General features: G+C 41.3%; 1 protein-coding gene and 1 non-coding gene across 4 annotated transcripts in view; one reads left to right on the top strand and one right to left on the bottom strand.

Annotated features, from left to right (window-relative positions):
* CBL (Cbl proto-oncogene) overlaps positions 1 to 23,608 on the bottom strand; it is a 100,880-nt gene that overhangs the window by 12,270 nt on the left and 65,002 nt on the right. For all 3 annotated transcript variants that reach the window (XM_008021188.3, XM_073021717.1, XM_073021722.1), the window contains 9 exons: positions 21,588 to 21,744; positions 20,661 to 20,782; positions 19,496 to 19,633; positions 17,826 to 17,913; positions 17,344 to 17,475; positions 16,928 to 17,131; positions 10,803 to 10,934; positions 10,337 to 10,714; positions 7,933 to 8,027 (listed from right to left, as the gene is read on the bottom strand). In XM_008021188.3, coding sequence (XP_008019379.1) covers positions 7,933 to 8,027; positions 10,337 to 10,714; positions 10,803 to 10,934; positions 16,928 to 17,131; positions 17,344 to 17,475; positions 17,826 to 17,913; positions 19,496 to 19,633; positions 20,661 to 20,782; positions 21,588 to 21,744 — 1,446 coding nt within the window. The remainder of the gene's footprint in view (positions 1 to 7,932; positions 8,028 to 10,336; positions 10,715 to 10,802; positions 10,935 to 16,927; positions 17,132 to 17,343; positions 17,476 to 17,825; positions 17,914 to 19,495; positions 19,634 to 20,660; positions 20,783 to 21,587; positions 21,745 to 23,608) is intronic.
* Positions 6,210 to 6,314, top strand: LOC119626684 (U6 spliceosomal RNA). Its single transcript, XR_005242830.1, has one exon. It is a non-coding gene; the product is annotated as a U6 spliceosomal RNA (small nuclear RNA).

Here is a 23,608-nt window from a genome sequence, read left to right as displayed (position 1 = left end):
TGATCAGTATATGGGTGTTCACTGTAAAATTCTTTCACCTCTACTATCTTTGTAATTTTTCACAATAAAATGAGATGGCAGGAGGACAATCCATATTAACAAAGAAACACCTAGATTTTTCACTGGAGCACAGTAGCACGATGACAACCCGCTGCAGCCTCAATCTCCCGGGCTCAAGTGATCCTCCCGCCTCAGCCTCCTCAGTAGGTGGGACTACAGGCATGTGCCGCAACACCAGGCTAACTTAAAAAAAGAATTTTTTTTTTTTTTGTAGAGACAGAGTCTCACTATGTTGCCCAGGCTTTTGGGTTCAAGTGATCCTCTCGCTCCAGCCTCCCAAAATGCTAGGATTACAGGCCTGAGCCACCCCACCCAGCCCTAGTTTGTTCTTAATGTGGTATTTGGCCGCACTATGTCAGTGAAGGTATAGGGAAATGAATGGGTACTTTGTTACACAGCTGTAGAAATAAGGAATTGATACGTTTCTGTTGTGTAATTCAACAAAAGTATTTACCAAACACGCATACTCTTGGTCTCAGAAACTCCATTTCTGAGAATTTTCCCTAAGGAAACCATCAAGAACATTCATTGCAGCATTATTTATAATGCTGGAAAATTAAGCAATAACTTAAATACCAAATAATAATGTACTGAATAAATATTGAGCCACACAACTGTGTCCCCAAGTGCCTTAGAGGTTCCAAGCAGGAGCCACAGAAGCCTACCCCTGCTTCTACTACAATAGATCTATTCTTAGCTATTTTACAAACTGAGATTCCACTTAAGTTAGTTACACTGATGTATAATCACGTGAAATAATTTGAAAATCATTGCAATAGAATATGTAATAACATGCAAAGATGTTCAAGATATTTCTAGTGCAAACCAGCAATGACAATATGATTTCATACAAGAAAGAATGGCAATGAACATGTGTCGAATTGCTAACTACTGTCTGATTCTAGGTAGTAAGATTACAGATACCACTTATTTATTCAGTGTTGCTTACCTATATTTCCTTTTCCTTTTTCTTTTTTTCTTTTTGAGACAGAGTCTCACTCTGTCACCCGGCTGGAGTGCAGTGGCGCAATCTTGGCTCACTGCAACCTCCGCCTCCCAGGTTCAAGCGATTCTCCTGCCTCAGCCTCCCAAGCAGCTGAGACCACAGGCACATGCCACCACACCCAGCTAATTTTTGTATTTTTAGTAGAGACAGGGTTTCACCATGTTGGCCAGGATGGTCTCAATCTCAACCTTGTGATCCGCCAGCCTTGGCCTCCCAAACTGCTGGGATGACAGGAATGAGCCACTGAGCCCAGCCTGCTTACCTGTATTTTCTAAACTTTAGTTAACATGTATTATTTTTGTAAAAAGGGCCATTAAAAAGGCAATAAATATTTTTTTTGGAGACGAAGTCTCACTCTGTCGTCCAGGCTGGAGTGCAATGGCGCGATCTAGGCTCACTAAAACCTCTACTTCCCGTATTCAAGTGATTCTCCTGCCTCAGCCTCCCAAGTAGCTGGTGGTACAGGCGCCTACCACCACACCCAGCTAATTTTTGTGTTTTTAGCAGACACAGGGTTTCACCATGTTGGCCAGGCTGGTCTCGAACTCCTGACCTCAAGTGATCCACCCACCTTGGCCTCCCAAAGTGCTGGGATTACAGGTGTGAGCCACTGCGCCTGACTTAAAAATTTTTTAATTTTAATTCTCAGTTAATAAAGTCCATAAAATATATAATTGAACCTCCTTCTCACAAAGCATGTTGGCAATATATACTTTAAAAGAAAGACGCTGGAGAGCAACCAGGCAGCCATGACTTAACAGGCTAAGATTCAAGAAAGAATACATTAGAGTAAGCCCTGTATTAGGGACTTTGAACTAGGGGTTTAAAGTAGTCTCAATGGGCTGGTGAGAATGCTACGATATAAATGTGTCCCCCAATTTCATGTGTTGGAAACTTAGTTACCATCTTCACATGCTGATGCCTTGTTACAAGGTAGCAGGAAGGCCCTCACCACGTCAGCGCCATGCTTTTCAACATTCCAGCTTCCAAAAGCGTGGGCTAAATACTAACTTCTCTTCTTTATAAATTACTTAATCTCAGGTATTCCGTTATAACAACAGAAAACAGACTAAGAAGAGACAGGAATTTTGGGGTACAATGACAGCCAGGTTATGAGGGACCAAAAAGTATAGAGAAGGGAAGAGCAGAGAAGTATACCTGAAATGCCAGCAATTTTCCCTAGAGCTATTGCAAATCCCTAAACTGTTTATGCATGGGGCTAGATTTTGAGAAAACAAGCAGAAAGCAGCAATCGAAAAGCTAAATAGATATTTTGGCTGTCTTGCCAAGCTGGACAGAGTTGGAGTTATATATGGCCATTAAAATAATAATTTATTTGTTTAATAAAAAAAGATGATAGGATGGGCACGCTGGTTCACGTCTGTAATTGCATCCCTTTGGGAGGCTGAGGCGGGTAGATAACCTGAGGTCAGGAATTCAAGACCAGCCTGGCCAACACGGTGAAACCCTGTCTCTACTAAAAATACAAAAATTAGCCAGACGTGGTGGTGGCACATGTTTGTAATCCTAGCTACTTGGGAGGCTGAGGCAGGAGAATCGCTTGAACCTGGGAGGCAGAGGTTGCAGAGAGCCAAGACTATACCACTGCACTCCAACCTAGGTGACAGAGTGAGACTCCATCTCAAAAAAGAAAAAGAAAAAAAAAAAAAAGGATAGAATCGATACATTTTTTAAAATCACATGGAAATACTAGAACTTAAAAATACAACACAGTACCCAACTTATGATTTTTCAACTTTACAATGGTGCAAAAGTAACAAACATTCAATACACTTCTTTACTTACAATGGAGTAGTATCTGGATAAACCCAGTCAAAAATAGTATAAGTCAAAATGCACTTTCAACTTACAATGGGTTTACCGGGACATAGCCCCATCTTAAGTTGAGAAGCATCTGTATCTAAAAATACAACTGGACAACACAGCAAAACCCTATATGCACACAAAATACAAAAATTAGCTGGGTGTGGTGGTGCACACCTATAGTCCCAGTTACTAGGGAGGCTGAAAAAAATTTAAAAATCAAAGAAAATAAAGTATGCAGAGAAAAAACAATGGAAAAAAAAAAAAAAAAAGACATCAGCATAAGAGCTCTCAGAGACATAGTGAAAAAGTCTAACATTCCGGAAAAGGTAGTCCCAGAAGAAGAGGACAAAGAGGGATTGCAATATTCAGTCTGTTTTCAGAAAAATTGGCTGACAATGTCCTAAAACTGATTAAAAATATCACAAACTAATTAAACTTTACCAAACTTACGAAGGCTTGGTTCCAGTTAGTGTTTGAAAAAGAAAAGGAGGTCAGGGTGCAGTGGCTCATGCCTGTAATCCTAGTACTTCGGGAGGCTGAGGCAGGTGAATCACTTGACATTAGGAATTCAAGACCAGCCTGGCCAAAATGGTGAAATCCATCTCTACTAAAAACACAAGAATGCCTAAAATCCCAGCTACTTGGCTAAGGTGGGAGAACTGCTTGAACCTGGGAGGCAGAGGTTGCAGTGAGCTGAGGTCACAGCATTGCATTCCAGCCTGGGCGACAGAGTGAGACTCCGTCTTTAAAAAAAAGAAGAAGAAAAAAAAACTTATGAAGGATTAAAAGATAAATACAAAGAAAACCACAAAGGAAGATACAGTAAAACTGCTGGGACCAGAGAGGGGAAAAACATTTTGTAAGTACCTAGGAAAAGCAGCAATATCTTTTTTTTTTTTAATGTACATTTTTATTTTTTGAGACACGGTCTCACTGTGTTGCCCATGCTGGAGTATAGTGGCACAATCATGGCTCACTACAGCCTTGACCTTCTAGGCTTAGGCAATCTGCCCACTTCAGCCTCCTGAGCAGCTCGGACCACAGGTGTACACCACCATGCCCAGCTACTTTTTTGTATCTTTTTCAGAGACAGGGTTTTGCCATGTTGCTCAAGCTGATCTCAAATCCGAGTTCAGGCAATCCGCTTGCCTCGGCCTCCCAAAATGCTGAGGCTACAGGCGTGAGCCACTGCACCTGGCCTATTTATCCGGCCTATTTATTTTTCAATTTTATTTGATTTTATTTTATTGAGACCGGGTCTTTCTCTGTAACCCAGGCTGGAGTGAAGTAGCGCCATCACAGCTCACGGCAGCCTCAACATCCTGGGCTCCAGCCAACCTTAGCCTCCACAGTAGCTGGGACTATAGGCATGTGACACCATGCCCGGCTGACTTTTTATTTTTTGTAAAGATGGGAGTCTCACTATGTTGCCCAGACTGGTCTCAAACTCCAGACTCAAGCGAGCGATCCTCCTGCCTTGGTTTCCCAAAGTGTTGGGATTACAGGTGTGAGCCACCACTCACAGTCAAGAAACACTACCTTTAAAGGAGTAACATTAAGGCTGAGAGCTTAGTTCTCAATAGAAACGATGGAAGCCAAAGTGGAATGCTATTTTTAAACTGCTGAAAGAAAATAGCTTTAGGCCGGGCGCGGTGGCTCACGCCTGTAATCCCTGCACTTTGGGAGGCCAAGGCGGGCGGATCACAAGGTCAGGAGATCAAGACCATCCTGGCTAACACGGTGAAACCCCATCTCTACTAAAAATACAAAAAATTAGCCAGGTGCGGTGGTGGGCGCCTGTAGTCCCAGCTACTTGGGAGGCTGAGGCAGAAGAATGGCGTGAACCCGGGAGGTGGAGCTTGCAGTGAGCCAAAACTGCGCCACTGCACTCCAGCCTAGGCGACAGAGTGAGATTTCGCCTCAAAAAAAAAAAAAAAGAAAAAGAAAATAGCTTCAGTTCAGACGCTATACTGGGCCAGGTGCAGTGGCTCACGCCTATAAATCCCAGCACTTTGGGAGGCTGAGGCGGGCAGATCACTTGAGGTCAGGAGTTCAAGACCAGCCTGGCCAACATGGTGAAACTCCGTCACTACTAAAAAACAAAAAATAAAAAAATTCGCTGGGCGGGGTGGCGTGCACCTGTAATCCCAGATACTTGGGAGGTGAGGCAGGAGACTCGCTTGAACCCAGGAGGTGGAGACTGCAGTGAGCTGAGAACATGCCACTGGACTCCAGCCTGGGTGACAGAGCAAGACTCCATCTCAAAACAAAACAAGACAAAACAAAACAAAAACAGATGCTGTATTCAATCAAAGTATCTCTTTGTTGCTGTTGTTGTTGTTTTGAGATGGAGTCTCACTCTGTCGCTCAGGCTGGAGTGCAGTGGCGCGATCTCGGCTCACTGCAACCTCTGCCTCCTGGGTTGATGCCATTCTCCTGCCTCAGCCTCCCAAGTAGCTGGGACTACAGGCGCCCGCCACCACACCTGCTAATTTTTTTGTATTTTTAGTAGAGATGGGGATTCACCGTGTTAGCCACAATGGTCTTGATCTCCTGACCTCGTGATCCGCCCGCTTCGGCCTCCCAAAGTGCTGGGATTATAGGCGTGAGCCACCACGCACAGCTAAGTATCCTTTTAAAAAATTAAAAGTGGGCTTAGCACGGTGGCTTTCACCTATAATCCCTGTACTTTGGGAGGCCAAGGCGGGCAAATCACTTGAGCCCAGAAGTTCCAAACCAGCCTGGGCAACATGGCAAAACCCCATCTCTACAAAAAATGCAAAAATTAGCTGAGTGTGGTAGCGCGCATCTGTGGTCCCAGCTACTTGGGAGGCTGAGGCAGGAGGATCATTTGAGCCTGGGAGGTTTAGGCTATAGTGAGCCGAGATTGCACCACTGCACTCCAGCCTGGGCAACAAACAGAGATGCTGATTTAAAACACACTCTAGGCTGGCTGTGATGGCTCACATCTGTATTTCCCAGCATTTGAGGAAGCTGAGACAGGAGGATCTCTTGACACCAGTAGTTCAAGACCAGCCTGGGAAATACAGCCAGACCTTGTCTCTACTAAAAATAAAAAATTTAAAACTTAGCCGGGCATGATGGTGAATGCCTGGAGTCCTGGTTACTCAGGAGACTGAGGCCGGAGGTTCTCTTGAGCCTAGTATGCTGAGGCTGCAGTGAGCTATGATTGAGTCTTTGCACTCCAACCTGGGCAACAGATCAAGACCCTATCTCTAAATAAATAAATAAACAAAACTCTAACAGAAGTCGAAAGTGCATGATGGAATCTCTTGATAACTATTAAAGAACAGGAGTTGTGCTCACTTCAGCAGCTCATACAACTGAAACGATAGACAGATGATTACCATGGCCTCTACACAAGGATGACACACAAATTCGTCAAGTGTTCCATATTTTTTTTAAAAAAAAAAAGAATAGAAGGAGTGAAATGGTATAATACAGAGGTTATGCAAATACTAAAAGACAGGTGATGTAGCCACTTTCATGTATGGCAAAGCAGACTTAAGGCAGGCAAGAAACAGAATTACAGAATAAAAGAGGTATATCTGATTATAATAAAAACTTATTTAGCATCAAAAAGTCTTAAGTTTCTATGTACCCTAATTACATAGGCTAAATATACAGATAACGCAAATAAACATAACTAAAAGGAAAAGAAAAAACCACAGTCATAGGTGGAGAATTTAACATTCTCCTCTCAGTTATCCAACAGCAGAGAGATTTAAAAAAGGTTCTAGGGAGATACAAGATTTAACACAATTAACAAATTTGACCTCATAAACTTACACAGAATGCTACAACCCAAAAACTGCAAAATACACATTCTTAGGAACTGAGGGTGATACAAATTACCAAATTTTACCATAAACTAGTTGACAATATGGTTTCTGATCACATTAGAATAAAGCCACCAGTAACAGAAGGATAACTAGAAAATTTTCAAAGGTATGAAAATCAGGCAACATATAAATAACCCATAAATTAAAGAAACCACAAATAGAAAACGTATGTATTTTGAACTTAATGAAAATATGACATATCAAAATGGGTGGAATACCGTAAAATATGTTTGTGTTCTCCCTAAAATCATCTGTTGAAGCCCTTATTCTCAGTGTACACATAGATTTTTATCAATAAACACAGTCAGGCTTTTGTATCCTTGGGTTCTGTGATTATAAGCAAGTTTGGCTTGAAAATACAGTGTTCATTAGAACCCACATATAGGGAGGGTCAACTTTTCATATATGTGGCTCCACAGGGCCAAGTGTGGGACCCGACCATGGGCGTTCTGGTATATGCTGGGGTCTTGGAACTAATCCCCTGCATGCATATATACTGAGGGGTGGCTGTATTTGGAGATGGGGCCTCTAAGGATGTAATTAAGGTTGGGAGAAGTCAGATCCAGCAGTAGCATTGGTGTCCTTATAGGAAGAGACCCCAGAGAGCTTGTGCGCGCTCTCTTTCTCTGTATCTGCGCAAACACTGAGGATGGCCATGTAAGGACACAGTGAGATGCAGGAAGAGAGCCCTCACCGGAAAGCCACTATGCCGGCACCCTGATCTCAGAATTCCAGCCTCCAGAACTGAGGGAAAATAAATTTCCACTATTTAAACCACCCAGTATGTGGTATTTTGTGATGGTAGCCTAAGCAGACCAACACAGCATCCATTCCATGAAGCTAGAAAAACAGGAAATTAAACTTAAAGAAAGCTGGTCTTAAGAATAAAGAGCACAGAGCAATGAAACAGAGAGCAGATATCCAAAATAACCTCCTTGAAAATATTAATAAAGTTGACAGGCCCCAGCAACACAGATCAAGGTACATGTATGCAGAAAAAGGAAAAGAAGGAAATACTCTAAAACATAAAATATAATCATTTCTACATGGTGCAAACAGAAATTAATTTTTATTTTCTTTTTTACACTTCTCTGGGTTTTCTAAATTTTATGCAAGTAAACTTTTCACAAGTACCAACTCCACTGTATGAAATATATATAGCTTTAACAGACTTACCTGGCAGCCAGAGAATAAATGGCATTGGCAGATGAGGAAGGTTTGATTTTGGGGTGGTCACACTCTGGACCTACTAATGGGCTGCTATTCATACTCTGGAAAGTAAAGAAAAGTGTTGAAAAACAACTTTCTTACCACAGCTGAGCTGCTCCTCTTACTGAACCTTTTCAAAATAACAATAACAGATACAGACCTAACTCTCAATGCCATGCCCAGGGGTTATCACATCTGACACATCTGACCTGAAGGCTTAGAGGCCTTAAGGTTCTGAAGAACCTTCAAATGTAAGGTTTAGGGAGATGGAGATCTAGAAAGAGGCAGGGAAATGGACTTTTTGGTTTAATTCTAAAAAGATTTGAGTAAATTGGCTATCCACACAAATACCATTAGTATCTTAAATAATCTATATCCAAACTCAAAACGGTCATTCCATACTGATGCTGACAGAAAGTCAAACCTAATCCACACTCACTAATTAAACTGTCCACCTCACTGGTACCACTTGAGTGTTACCCCTTCTCTGCAATGAAAGAATATGCCATTCACTTAGTGCCACATTTCTCAACTTTACTCTTCCCATTCCATCTCCTTAGATTTCTGACTGCCTGCTTGCCAATGCTTCCATCAACTGCTCATTTCAAATTCAACAGTCAGCCAGGTAAAAGCTTCATTTTTATGTGCATGCGGTACACATGTGGTACTTCTTATCTTTTATTCCATGCGCTGACTGCTTTTCAAGCCTTAACAAGTCTTATTTCATGCTCTCAAGAGGCTTCGACCTAATCTGGCTGCCCACTCTGCTCATAAACAATGATTCTCTCTCTTGCTCATTTAGTACTGGCTATACTAAACCCCTTTTTTACTCTTCAAACGGTCTCTCCCAAACTCACTTGCTTTTTCCTTCATCCTGGAATAATCTCCCCTGGGATCAGCATGGCAGGTCCCCCCTACTGCTACAGGTTTCTGCTCAGAATTGTACTCTGTAACTTCACGTACCTCCCACTCCTGTGCCAGCTTTCTCTATACCCTTCTTTGGGCTATTTTTCTCCACAGCACTTGTGACTGTGAACATACTATGTTATTCAATTAGCGTGTTTATATTCCATCTTCCTCCCATTAGAATATAAACTTTGTGAGGGCAAGACTTTTTGTTGAGTGCATAAATGAACAAAACATCAAATATTCCTCTCCCACCTCCCAGTTCCGGACCCTTTCTTGCATATTTAGACAAAAGACCAATAACCTACCTCCAAATGCTCTTCATTTCCTACCATATAAATTAAAATTCTTTTGGGAGAGGGTATTCAAGTCTCTCTAATATAGTGTGATGTTCCTTTCCAGTTCTTTCTCCTACTGACAAAATTTCTGCTCTACTTAAAATAACCTAATCGTCATTCCACAGTACACCTTAAGCATTTGTCATTGTGGCTGTTAACAATCTGAAAACCGTATCCACTTTCCAAAGAAATACTTCAGATTCAGATGCCACTCCTTCTATAAAGTCCTCACGATTGCCCTACCTGGGAATAACCTCTTATTTCTCTAAAACTTAACTGTTTTCTAGTTAGATGACAAATGGCATTTATAAAAGGACATTTGCTGCAATATTTACAAACTGCCTCATCTGGTCTATGAACATATACACTTTTTTTTTTTTTTCGAGACAACCTTTCACTCTTGTTGCTCAGGTTGGAGTGCAGTGGCATGATCTCAGCTCACTGCAACCTCTGCCTCCCAGGTTCAAGCGATTCTCCTGCCTCAGCCTCCCAAGTAGCTGGAATTACAGACACCCACCACCAGGCCCAGCTAATTTTTTGTATTTTTAGTAGAGACGGGGTTTCATCATGTTAGCCAGGCTGGTCTCCAACTCCTGACCTCAGGTGATCCACCTGCCTCGGCCTCCCAAAGTGCTGTGATTGCAGGTATGAGCCACCGTGCCCGGCCACACTTCTTGAGGGTAGAAATTATGCTATAGCATCTCTGAATTCCAGATAAAACCTATCACAAAATTGCAACCCATAAACTTCTATCCACACATATTTCCTTTTCTTTCTTCGTTTTTTTCAAGACAGGGTCCCACTCTGTTGCCTAGGCTGGAGTGCAGTGGCACAATCATGGCTCACAGAAACCCTGGCCTCCTGGGCCCAAGCAATATTCCCATCTCAGCCTCCCGAGTAGCTGGAATTACAGGCATGTGCCACCATGCCCAGCTAATTTTTGTAATTTTTGTAGAGACAGGGTTTCAAAAATACCATGTTGCCCAGCCAGGCTGGTCTCGAAATCCTTGGCTCAAGCGATTCGCCCACCTTGGCCTCCCAAAGGGGTGGGATTACAGACATGAGCCACTGTGCCTGGTCCACACATACTTCTTAACAGGTTAGATAGTTTCAAAATTAAGACTCACCATGGAGGTATCCAGACTGAACGTGCTTCCGAGCCTAGGCACATCTGGTCTGGGCTCCATTTGTGAGGGCAATGAAAACGGAAGTGAGTGCCGGTTGGTTAATTCTCTTCCTGTCCAGGGATCACTGGAACTTGGGGCAGATACTGGTACTTTGGGGATCGGCCGGGGCAGCCATGAGTCTCCAAGGCGGCTAGAGGGGACAGGTGGCAGTTTGTCTCTGGATGGACAATCGCCTGGTGTACAAGGCAAGGGGCGTCTCTGAGGTCGGGATTCTGTTCCAACAGAATATGGCCGGTCTGGAGGCGGTGGTGGTGGAAGATCTCGAAGTGTGGGAGGTACTGGCAATGGTTTGTCTTTATGAAGGGAGCCAGAAGCAGCCTGTGGAAGCACAGTGAAAGCAAATCAATAAAAACCCACTAGTACACAGCAAAGAATCCAAAAACTGCAGTAATGGAAAATGCTTTACCTTAGAAGCAGTTCCAAGAGCAGAAGCACTTGAGGGAACACATACTCGCTGCGGCAGAAGGTCAAGTCGTGGTGGCACTGGGGGAAGGGAAGCTTGTGGGGCCATGGAGAATGGAGAAGGCGGCCGTTCCACCTAGGGTACATAAAAAATTTAACAGGTTACTCTTGTTTGGGGAAATGGCATCTTTCAACTCTCCTAAAGCTGTTGATGGCAAATACCATGGGAACACTTACAACGACAAATGGGCCAGACTTAGGTTTAAGGTCACACACACCCTCTTAAAAAACTTCCAGATACTCTAGCACTTCCTGAATAATTTTTGTGTCACCATAAGAGGGCACTCTCAATCACAGAAACACCATACCCATGGCAAGCTACAGGTATTCTATCTAGAAAGGAGAGGGTGACAAAAAATTTCCTAGCTTACAATTTTAAAAATTACTACAGTTTTCTACCCCCTCACCTTTGGAGAAAGAAAAAAAATCTTTTCAAGATTAAAAATAGGGATCCGTAGAAAAAGAAAGGGGCAGGCCATGCATGGTGGCCCACACCTGTAATACTAACATTTTGGGAGACGGGAGTTCGAGACCAGTATGGGCAACATAGTGAGACCCCGTCTCTACAAAAAATAAAATAAAAAATTAGCTGGGCCATGGTGGCACACAGCTATTTGGGAGGCTAAAGCAGGAAGACTGCTTGAGCCCAGGAGTTTGAGACTGCAGTGAACCATAATCATGCCACTGTACTCTAGCCTGGGCAACAGAGCAAGAGCCTGTCTCGACAAAAGAAAAAAAAGGATGGAGGGCGGGGTACAGATATTAACCTCTCAACAAAGTACCTGGGAAAACAATGTTTAAGGGACATAACAAAGAAACAGATCAATGATGATGAATTTTCTATGGGTTATTAAAATGAGAAAGAAGAGTGGGTACAGCGGCTCACACCTGTCATCCTAGCATTTTGGGAGGCAGGAGGATTGCTTGAGGCCAGGAGTTCAACACCAGAGATCCCTCTAAAAAAATTTTTTTAACTTAAAAAAAATTTTAAAGGTGAAATTTGTAAAAAAAAAAAAAAAAAAAAAAAAAGATCAAGAATATCACTAAAAAGTATCTTGAGTTCTTCCAAAAAAATAAATTATTTCAATTCAAGAATTAAAAGGGATTAATATTTTCTGTCAATTTGAGCTCTAAAAAATGAGGTACCAAATTAGAAGAAAGAACACATATATAACCTCTTACATTTCCCTGCCTATAGCAGGCTATAGGAATAGCTGATAAGCTTGCCAAAGTAAGCGGTCAAGAGATATACAGTAATTCATTTAAAAAAAAAAAAAAAATGCTACTCTGCATTTAAATTCCCTAACAGGAAAGCAACACTGACAGAGGAACAACCATCCCCATACTTAGTCCTGTTATTAGTGTTGGGTGGTAGATGACAGAAAAGAAAGCTCTCATCTTTAGCTCTTTGCTTTATCCACATGCTTAAGATAACGGGCTCCCAATCAGCTGACAATGCAGCATGAGCGACTAAACAGCTCAATGACAAAAGTCAAAGTCAAGCCTCCTCTCACTTCATCATAATTATTTTGTCAGTCGCTATATCCTGCTGATTTTTCCCTAAAAGATTCTCATATCTGTATATCTCATTTCATTCTACTTAGCAACCTCAGATCTTATTTATTTATGGGAGACAGGGTCTTGCTCTATAGCCCAGGCTGGACTGCAGTGGCACAAACATGGTGCACTGTAGCCTTGACCTCCTGGGCTCAAGCCATCCTCCTGCCTCAGCCTCTCAAGTAGCTGGGACAAGGTGTGCACCACCACACGTTGCTTTTTTTGGGGGGGCGGGGGGGTTGGGAAGCGCCAGGTAGACACGGTCTTGTCATGTTGCCCAGGGTGGTCTCAAACCTCTGGGCTAAAGTGATCCTCCTTGCCTTGGCCTCCCAAAGTGCTGGGATTACAGACGTGAGCCACCGCGTCTTGACGTGATTTATTAAAACAACACAGTGAACTTCCCAACTTATAGTTTATCTCACCACATCCTTCTGCTTACCACTATCAGCTTAGCCATTCTTAAACACTCACCAACTCAAAAACCACCAGTAACTCCCAATTTGCCCTGTTACAAAATCTCACCCTCCTGCAGGGCTTTCTAATCTGGTCTCTGCAACCAAAGGTATTTCCCACAACTCCCTAACAAGTGTCAAGCCTGCTCTATTCAGGCTTATCTCCTCAGTGTTTCCTGCACATGCTATGATTATTTCGACTTCGGTATGATTCTTCAAATTCTTTCCCCATTCTGGAAGGCCCTCTCATCGATCTTTCTCTCATTCCTTAAGTACAGAGGGTTGAACTAATCATATTTTTAAATTCATGTCTCAACATCACAACGGATCCTTGCAATATTCTTTTTTTTTTTTTTTTTTTTCTGAGATGGAGTCTCACTCGTTGCCCAGGATGGATTGCAATGGCACAATCTCGGCTCACTGCAACCACTGCCTCCCAGGTTCAAGCCATTCTCCAGCCTCAGCCTCCCAAGTAACAGGGATTATAGGCATGTGCCACCATACCCGGCTAAATTTTGTATTTTTAGTAGAGACAGGGTTTCACCATATTGGCCAGGCTGGTCTGGAACTTCTGATCTCAGGTGATCTGACCGCTTTGGCCTCCCAAAGTCCTGGGATTACAGGCGTGAAGCACCGCACCCGGCCGCAATATTCTTTTATCTCAGCATATAAGGTTCCAGAAAAGGTAGAACCTTTATAAATTTATAAATGGAAAACAAATGATCAGAGAAATACGAACATTTCCAAGACTTAAAGACTTAAAGGACATAAATAGCCAAATAGAAAGGGTTTATTACATACCCAGCTCAATGAAGGAAAAGAAACCCACAACAAACAAACCAAAAATACCCTTACATTTTTCATCAAATCAAGGATGAGGAAAATATCTTAAAAGCTTCTGGTGGGCCAGGTGCGGTGGCTCACACCTGTAATCCCAGCACTTTGGGAGGCCGAGGTGTGCGGATCATTGAGTTCAGAAGATCAAGACCATCCTGGCTAATACAGTGAAACCCTGTTTCTACTTAAAAACAAACAAACAAAAAAAATTCGCCGGGCATGGTGGCAGGCGCCTGTAGTCCCAGCTACTCAGGAGGCTGAGGCAAGAGAATGGCGTGAACCCAGGAGGTGGAGGTTGCAGTGAGCTGAGACTGCGCCACTGCACTCCAACCTGGGTGACAGAGCAAGATTCCATCTCAAAAAAAAAAAGGGGGCTTTTGGTGACAGAGGGAAAGGAAGCACTGAAAAGTAAAAATACATTAGAAGCTAGAAGTCAGTGAAGCCTTAACAATTTAGAAGAGAATATTTATCAACCTAGAATTCTGTAACTAGTCAATTTACATTTGAGGGTTGAATAAAGGCCTTTTAAGATACCAACAATCTCAAGAAGTTTATCTCTCACCCTTTCACAGAAAGCCATTTTAAGGACATAAAGAAGTAAAGCGAAAAAGAGGAAAACACGGGAACCAAGGTACTCCAAGAGAGGAGAGGCAATGAAGTCCCATGAGTATGGCGAGGGGACACCTCAGGGTGACAAGCAGTATGGCACAGAGAATAACTGGAGCAGACTGGAGCTGAACACAGATGACTCCTATTTCCTACGCAGCAGTACACGATATCACATACTACTATACTAACATATTTTATTTCACAGAAACTATATTGAGAGGATGTTTGAGAGTACGGTATGATTTGGTAGTGACAGGTACAAACTGAAAACTAAAAAATAAAAATAATTATACCAGGAAAAGCAGAAAGTTGTATAAGAAAGCAAAAGTAATTATTGTATAGTATGCTATTTGGCACAGTATGGAGTGAAATCATATAAACACTGAGTACTAAGCCAAATTCAAATAACTGTTGTGGGAAGATATGGAGTACAGAGGAGGGAGATAAGAGACCTAAACACTCTCCCACAATATCTCAGGTGAAGAGATCAAGAATCCAGAAGCAGCAGCATAAGCATATGGTTAAGAAACACAGAGGTAGTAAACAGTTTCAAGAATTAAAACTCTGAACGAGGGGACAGAGAGGTGCTGGAGGGGACAGAGGCAGGGAACCAATGTTTTTGTAAGTTTTTTAGCAATTCTTTTAAACCTTAAAAAAAAAATCCATGTGCCTTCACCAACTATAAGTAGATTCACTATATTAAAAACAAATCAAAATAAAACAACAAACAACATCTACCAGGATGTGAAGAAACAGGCATTCTCATTCTTTTCCATACCTTCAAGAGTGATTTCAGGACCAAAAAAAAGGGGCTAAGCTTTAATAACTATCCACAAGTTAAATATTTTCACTCAAATTATTTTATTCATACAAAATATATAACGAATTATGAAGTACAAGGAATAAAACATCCATGTACTTATCATCCAGCTAAAAAACAAAATACCATTATCACTGTGATATTCCCATGAGCCCCTCCATTAATCATAACCCTATCCCCTCTATCACAGTTGAAATACACACACCCTTATGCAGCAATCCCACTGCTAGCCTAGACAGACCTTGTTTAAAAGCTGGTCAATATATGTAAGCCTGCAAACAATATGAATGTCCATTAAAAGGAAGACAAAATAAATTATGGAATGGTCAAATGACAAAATACATGAAGCTGGCTTTTTTTCTGTTTGCATTTCTACATGGCTAGGGAAAGAGTGTTCCTTTACTTCTTCCTCTAAAGTGTTTCAACTGCACATATGTCCTCTTCCTAAATAAAACTATTAGCTCCTTGAAAGCCTTGTCTTAGACTTCTTATCCCATATAGCACTCAACCATCTAGCACAACAAACACTTTGAAAAAGTAACATGCATTAATTGTAAAAAATTCAAATATTCCACAGAATTTAAGTGCTCTCAGTTTCTATCCTCAGAAATAACAGTGATTAGTTTGGTATGTAGTCATCCAACTTTTCTATGTATATCCTTTTAAAAAAAATTTTTTACAGAAATAAGTCACGCTACACATAGTATACAATTGCTTTTTATTTATGAGACAGGGTCTCACTATGTCACCCAGCCTAGAGTGCAGTGGTACAATCACAACTCACTCCTGACTTGAATTCCTGGGATCAAGCAATCCTCCTGTCTCAGTCTCCAGACTAGTTAGAACTACAGGCGAACACCACCATGCCCAACTATTTTTTTTTTAGGGGGGCATGGGGGCAGTGGTGGTAAAAATAGGGTCTTGCTATGTCGAATTGCTGGGCTCAACTGATCCTCCAGCTTTGGCCTCCAGAGTAGTCAGAACTACAGGTACACAACACCATACCCAGCTTTTTTTTTTTTTTTTTTTTTTTTGGAGTTGGGAATAGAGATAGGGTCTCACTATATTGCCAAGGCTGGTCTCAAACTGGGCTCAACTGATCCTCCAGCCTCAGCCTCCCAAAGTACTGGGATTATACACATGAGCTATAGGCATGCCCAGCCCCAACTTTCTAATGCCAAGACTCCACTAAAAAAAAGGGAACAGAACTTATTCTAGTTGCATTAGCAAAAGAGGATCCAGTTCTTTTATTTCTCCATCATATTCTCCACCAAGAGATACGAATAAAGTCTTAGTCCTAAAATACAGACAGTATTGGGCCTTAAGCTGGAATGCCTAGTCACAGATGCAGCTCACAGATGCTTCAACCTACTAGCTGTGTGATCTTAGGATCTTAGTCCTAAAACTTCGGATCTTAGTCCTAAACTTCGGATCTTAGTCCTAAAATACAGACAGCATGGGCCTTAAGCTGGAATGCCTGGTTACAGATGCAGCTCACAGATGCTTCAACCTACTAGCCGTGTGATCTTCGGCAAATTCCTTAACCTCTTTGTGCCTCAGTTTCTTAATCTGTTAAATGAGGATAACAGTAGTACGTACTCATGGGGTTGTAGTAAAGATTATATGAGTAAAAAACAAGCAAAGTGCTTAACATATCTGTCATATAGTAAATGCTCAATAAATATCAGCTATTAATACTACCTATCATTGTAGTTTGGATATCATTAAGTGTTTTACGGCTTTAGAACATAAACTCATAATGGATTTAGCCAGTCTCCTAAACTGCTGTCTTACCTTGGCACCAGCCAATTCCTTCATCATGAAGAGAGTATCATCAGCTCGTTCATCATCATCATCATCATAATTTGGGGAGGGAGCTCCCTCTGCTCCTTGCCTCAACAGGCTGCCACTCCCTCTAGGATCAAATGGATCTACCACGATGGGTTCAGTACCTTTAATTTCACATCGGCAGAAAGGACAGCCCTGACCTTCTGATTCCTGCAGAAGAAGCAAGAGATAGTAAAAGATGTATCTGAAAATACTTAAAATATTAATCTGCTAGAAAATACATTTCCTAGAGATTAAAAGAAAGTAAAAGTTTAAACCTAACCCCCAAAGCCAGACCACCCCTTGTATCAGTAAAGGCTATATAATACCGAATTCTCCAAGGTGATTACATAGCTGAAGAAAGTCACTGTTTAGATCCATACCTGCCAGGATGTAAGACAGGATGTGCACATGAGGTGTCCACAGGGCTCAATCTTTACATCCTTATCATTTTCAGCACATATTTTACACAGCTGGAATGTGGAGCCCATCTCACAGTATAATTCATATTGTTCCTTTAAGAAAAATTAAGAGACTATTAGTTGAATAAATAACTGCAATCATAAATGTTAACAACAGAAAAAGTGAAGACTTGCTTCCTATACAAATTTTGCTTACATAAAAATGTCACAACAGTGGTTTATTTTCTCCCATTAAACCAGAAAGCATCTAGTCTGGGTCCTATTTTAAGCTCCAGGGTTTAAAGTGAAACCACATACACACAAATTCACTAATCTAGTCAACAGTTTAAATTCACTAATCTAGTCAATGGTGTTCCAATCAATTCAATTATGCCATCAGTTCTATAAAGAATATACTAAAGTTTGTGTCCAGTGATATGACTATGATGTAAAACAAAACTCACCTGGGTCACTTTGATATGGTCTTGGGGAGTTGGTTCACATAAGCCAGTCAGATCAGGATTCTGATTTCGTCCATCAGGAAACAAATAGCTGTAAAGAGTAACCAATCTTGGGTTTTATTGAAGCCAATTTACCAGTGCTTGCTAATATAGACAAATGGTATCTGGGAGTTCCTCCAATCTAAAAGGGCAACTTGGTGTAAGTATAAAGATAAATCTTACTTCAAAAAAATAAATAACAGAACAGTTCAAAGATATTCTCCAAAAACAAAGATATTCTCCTTCTCCAGGTAACAATGCCATAGGTTCTATCTTTTAATCAGGGGTTGGTTAGCAAAGCTTTTCTGTGAAGAGCCAGACAGAAAGTCATTTAGGATTTGTAGGCCACATTAGTCTGGGTCACATATTCTTCTCTGTTTTTTTCAAAATGACTCTTAGGAAAAACTATCTTGGCTTACTTGGGGAACAAACAGGTAGCCCATGGGTCACAGTTTACCAACCAATTTTTAATCAATGGATGGCCACCAGACAGAAATTCTTTTTCTTTTTCTTTTTTTTTGAGACAGATTTTTAAAATTTTTTCTGAGGTTGCAGTGAGTGATCTTGGTTCACTGCAACCTCCACCTCCCGGGTTCGTGATTCTCCTGCCTCAGCCTCCCAAGTAGCTGTGATTACAGGCACTTGCCACCTCGTCTGGCTAATTTTTTGTACTTTTAATAGAGATAGGGTTTTGCCATGTTGGCCAGGCTGGTCTTGAACTCTCACTGACCTCAGGTGATCCGCCCGTCTCAGCCTCCCAAGGTGCTGGGGTCACAGGTGTGAGCCACTGAGCCCAGCCTAAATTCTTAATTTAAACTCCATTTGCTTTTGATCAAAAACCTGAAATACCTTTATTTACAGGTTTAAGAAAATGAGAGACACTAATTTAAAAGCAATGTAACAAGATGCAAATTAAGCCACTGAGATCATCTACCAGGGAGATCCAGTTTCTAGCATCAAACTGTTCTGACACTTGGGACAGCACTTCTTTCAGACCCAATGCTATCATAAGTAAAAGATAATGTATAATACAAAATGCATTTTCCTAATCACTTTAAAACACAAGCTAGTTTTCTACCACCTGGTCAACTGTTAGTATTTTTAAGTGTTTACCAACTGATAATCAATTTGAATTCTCAAAGGAATAGCAATTCTGGAATAAATAAGGACTTAGTTATAAATAACAGCATAGGTTACAAAAACCCAAGGCCTGAAGAAATGCTGCTGAACAAAAATGAAGTGAGGATGAAAGCAGATGAAGGCCACTGAGGCCTATGGCCATTAGGAACATTGAATCACTTGAATGCCAACTAAATAACTGGTCAAATTTCCTGCTAATTGGTATATTTTAAAACCCAAAATAGGCTTGAAAATAAGTTAACATTTGGAAAAAAAAAAAAGATGACGTTTATTTATGGTAATAACTGAAGCGGTAGAGAATAATTTCACTCATGGAATCCCTAAAAAAGAAAAACAAGTCTTCCAGGACCTGAAGGTCAAATCAGTATCATCTGTTAATATTTTCCTGAATCTCAGTCTGTAGTTTAAGAACCCTGGAATAAAGTCACGAATGATGAGGTTTTACAGCCCCTAAGTTCCTAGACCCTAACAGATGGTATGCAGTAGGTACTCACAAGCCTTCCCTGAAGCCATCAATCAGTGCTTGGAAGAGAGGTTTATTGTGAGGGATTGTCTGGAGAATGTTCCCATCAGCAGTAACATACCCAATAGCCCACTGACCCAGACGAGTACAGCTCAGCCGGAAGATGTAACTATGAACAGAGACAAACAGAAGCTTTAGTAGATTATGCTGGTATTAGGGTGGAAGGCAAGGCAAGATACAGCCAAAATTAAAAGGACCGTCAAGAATAACTTTTTTTTTTAAAAAAAAAGACAGAGTCTGGCTCTGTCACCCAGGCTGGAGTGCAATGGCACGATCTCGGCTCACTGCAGCCTCCACCTCCTGAGTTCAAGTGATTCTCCTGCCTCGGCCTCCCGAGTAGCTGGGACTATAGCATGTGCCACCATGCCTGGCTAATTTTTGTATTTTTAGAAGAGATGGGGTTTCACCATGTTGGCCAGGCCAGTCTTGAACTCCTGATTTCAAGTATCTGCCCAACTTGGCCTCCCAAAGTGCTGGGATTACAGGCATGAGCCACCACACCAAGGCAAGAATAACACTTCTCCTTAGCTTCAAGTCAGTGACAAGTAAAAAGAAAGAAAATATTTTTAAAAAGAGAGTAACTTCCTCCATGACTCCACACCAGAAGCAAACGACATATAAACTCAATTCTTTTTTGTTTGTGTTGGTTTTGAGACGGGGTTCCACTCTTGTTGCCTAGGCTAGAGTACAATGGCATGATCTCGGCTCACTGCAACCTCTACCTCCCAGGTTCAAGTGATTCTCCTGCCTCAGCCTCCTGAGTAGCTGGGATTACAGGCACCTGCACCACACCTGGATAATTTTTGTATTTTTAGTAGAGACAGGGTTTTACCACATTTGCCAGGCTGGTCTCAAACTCCTGATCTCGTGATCCGCCCGCCTTGGCCTCCCAAAGTGCTGGGATTACAGGTGTGAGCCACTGTGCCCGGCCATAAACTCAATTCTTAAGTGGTCTGAAAACATTTATCAAATTATAGGATCTGAATTAAGTCAATACATCTGATAAACAGATATCAATCCTATTGCAGAATCTTGGCTATTGCGAAACTAATAAAGGCCATGTTTCTTCTATACTAGCAGAAGTCTCAAGATAACAAAATTCAGAAGAATAAACCTTTTTGCTTCATTGCACTGACCTGCCAGGTTTGTGAATGAATTTCTGGAGCCGAGCTTTCACTTCGTCATACGTCAAAAAAGCCATGTAGCCAGGATGAGTTACAGCAAGGCTGTTCCAATTCCTGAGCAAAGAGGACCAGGGCTAAAGAAATGAGATCAATCACAGACTATTCAGATCAGACGTACAACCAACTCAGAGGGCAATGAGAAACAAACAAACAAACAAACAAAAACACCACCACCAACTCTTACTTCATTGTCAGAAATTTTTAATTATACCATCACTCAGAGGGAAGACACACGTGTTTGGGAGATTAAAAACTCTGAAAAGCTATGAAGAAAAGAATATATGCTTATAGGGAGAAACTTAATACAAAATGAAAATTCTAGAATTTGTAAAGCAGCTCTAATTAACAGTAGTGGGGATGAACAACAACAAACTGAAAACCAGGATAGGGCCTACAGGTGCAACCAATAAGTTTCAAATAAATATATATGCAAATTGGCATAGACAACACCAGAGAAAGCATTATTTTTAGAGAAAAAGAAAGGAGTTGTTTTTGAAGTATCTAAACATCTCAATATTAACAGTCAATTTTGATAAAACAGGAGAAAAAGTTGCAAACATACACAAATATCCAGTATCAGAAAACTAATATATCCATATTCTGGCCATTCTACAAACATTAAAATGATACACAAGAAGAATATTCAGTAACAAGGAAAGATGTGAAGAGAAGAAAGCAGGTGGTATAGCTGTCATTTTCACTATATATACATACACACATATATTTTTAATACGAGGTAGTTTTAATCTTTTTTTGGCATAGTTCCTAAAATGAATTAAATACTTTCACACAGACAAAAACCCCAATTTTTTTTTTTTTTTAAGTTTTCTCTTCAGAAAGTAGCAGTAACCAGTTTAGTCAACTTTTTTAGTATCCTACCTGAAAGAGTCGGGTAAAGATGTCAAATTCAAAAACTGAAATATAATCATTGCAGGTCAGATCAATAGTGGATTTCAGAGCCATGGCCTCCAGCCCAGAACTGATGGGATGCACTTCATGTAGAGCCTGTCGAAAGCTCTTCCAAGGGACTATTGTCCTGGGATGGGGGTGGAGAGGAGACACAAAGTGAAATAACAGAGATAATTCCAGGCATCGCCATAATCAAGCAAAGGAAAGAGAGCCACATTAAGTTCTCAATACTAATTTCAATCCTCTTAATTCAAAATACAGGTCAGCTTCTTTAATATACAAAGAAGGGGGCCGGGCACCGTGGCACATGCCTTTGGGAGGCCCAGCACTTTGGGAGGCCAGAGTGGGCAGATTGCTTGAGCCCAGCTTGGGTAATACGGTAAAACCTTGTCTCCACAAAAACAAACAAAATTAGCCGGACTAATTAATTAGTTCCAGCTACTCTGGAGGCTGAGGTGGGAAAATCTCTTGAACTTTGGAGGCGGAGGTTGCAAGTGAGGCAAGATCAGGCCACTGCACTACAGCCTGGGCAACAGAGTGAAACCATGTTGCAAAAAAAAGAAAAGAAAAAGAAAAAATAATCTACAAATAAAGACCAGGTCTTGTAATGTCATCCAGGGTGATAGTCTCAAACTTCTGGCCTCAAGCAATCCTCCAGTCTTGGCCTCCTAAAGTGCTGGGACTACAGGAGTGAGCCACTGTGCCTGGCCAAAAATAAAGGCCTTTAAAGAGAAACTTGGGCCTAGCATGGTGGCTCATGCTTGTAATCCTAGTACTTTGAGAGGCCAGGGGGGAGGATTATTTGAGGCCAGAAGCTCCAGACCAGCCTAGATAACACAGCAAAATCCTGTCTCTGCAAATTAGCTGGGACTGGCAGCACACACATGTAGTCCCAGCTACTTGGGAGAACTGCTTAAGTCCAAGAGTTCAAGGTTGCAATAAGCTATGATTGATTGTACCACTGCACACCAGACTGGGCAACAGAGTGACATCCTGTCTCAAAAAAGAAAAAAAAAAAAACAACAAAACCCAGAATATTTATATTTATACTTAAAAACAAGCTTGACTCATAAATCAACCTATATAATATATATAGACAATACAGCAAAATGGAAAAGGTAAGCCACAGCCTGGGAGAAGATATTTGTAATGTAAGTAATTAACAAAGAACTAGTAACCTATAATAAGAAAAAGATAAACCACTCAATAAGAAAATGGGCAAATCAGAAATAGGAACAGGCAAGTCAGAATAAGAATCTCGACTGGTCATGAAGGTGAGAAGAAGCTCAATCTCCCTTCTCATCAAGGAATATAAGGCAAAATATTACATTCACATCACCAGCGTTAGCTAAATTGTGGGGCTACTGTAAAATATGAACTGGTACAACCATTTTGGAAAGAAATTAGACAATACTTAGCAAAGCAAAAGAAGTAAAACCCCAAGACTTAGTAATTCCACTCCTATGTATGTAAATAAAGACAATTTCTTGCATATGAAGACAACTTAGATATTGTTCACTGCTGATAGCAAATAATGTGAAATGTATATGTCCATTAAGGGCAGAATGGGGCTGGGCGTGGTGGCTCACGCCTATAATCCCAGCACTTTGGGAGGCCAAGGTGGGCGGATCACGAGGTCAGAAGATCAAGACCATCCTGGCTAACACGGTGAAACTCTCTACTAAAAATGCAAAAAATTAGCCAGGCATGGTGGCGGGCGCCTGTAGTCCCAGCTACTTGGGAGGCTGAAGCAGGAGAATGGCGTGAACCCAGGAGGCAGAGTTTGCAGTGAGTGGAGATCGCACCACTGCACTCCAGCCTGGGTGACAGAGCGAGATTCCATATCCAAAAAAAAAAGAAGTGCACAATGGATGTGGAGAGAAAGGGAAGAGCATTCAAAGAGCTTAATCTGCAAAATTATTTCTTAAAAAAAAAAAATGAACAGGGCAAAACTTAACCAAATATTTAACCAAAAACTTAACCAAATATTT

Source organism: Chlorocebus sabaeus, chromosome 1 (genome assembly GCF_047675955.1).
Source record: "Chlorocebus sabaeus isolate Y175 chromosome 1, mChlSab1.0.hap1, whole genome shotgun sequence".
NCBI classification, from domain to species: domain Eukaryota; kingdom Metazoa; phylum Chordata; class Mammalia; order Primates; family Cercopithecidae; genus Chlorocebus; species Chlorocebus sabaeus.
Note: the sequence above shows the minus strand (reverse complement) of the source record. Positions and strands in the feature narration are given on the sequence as shown.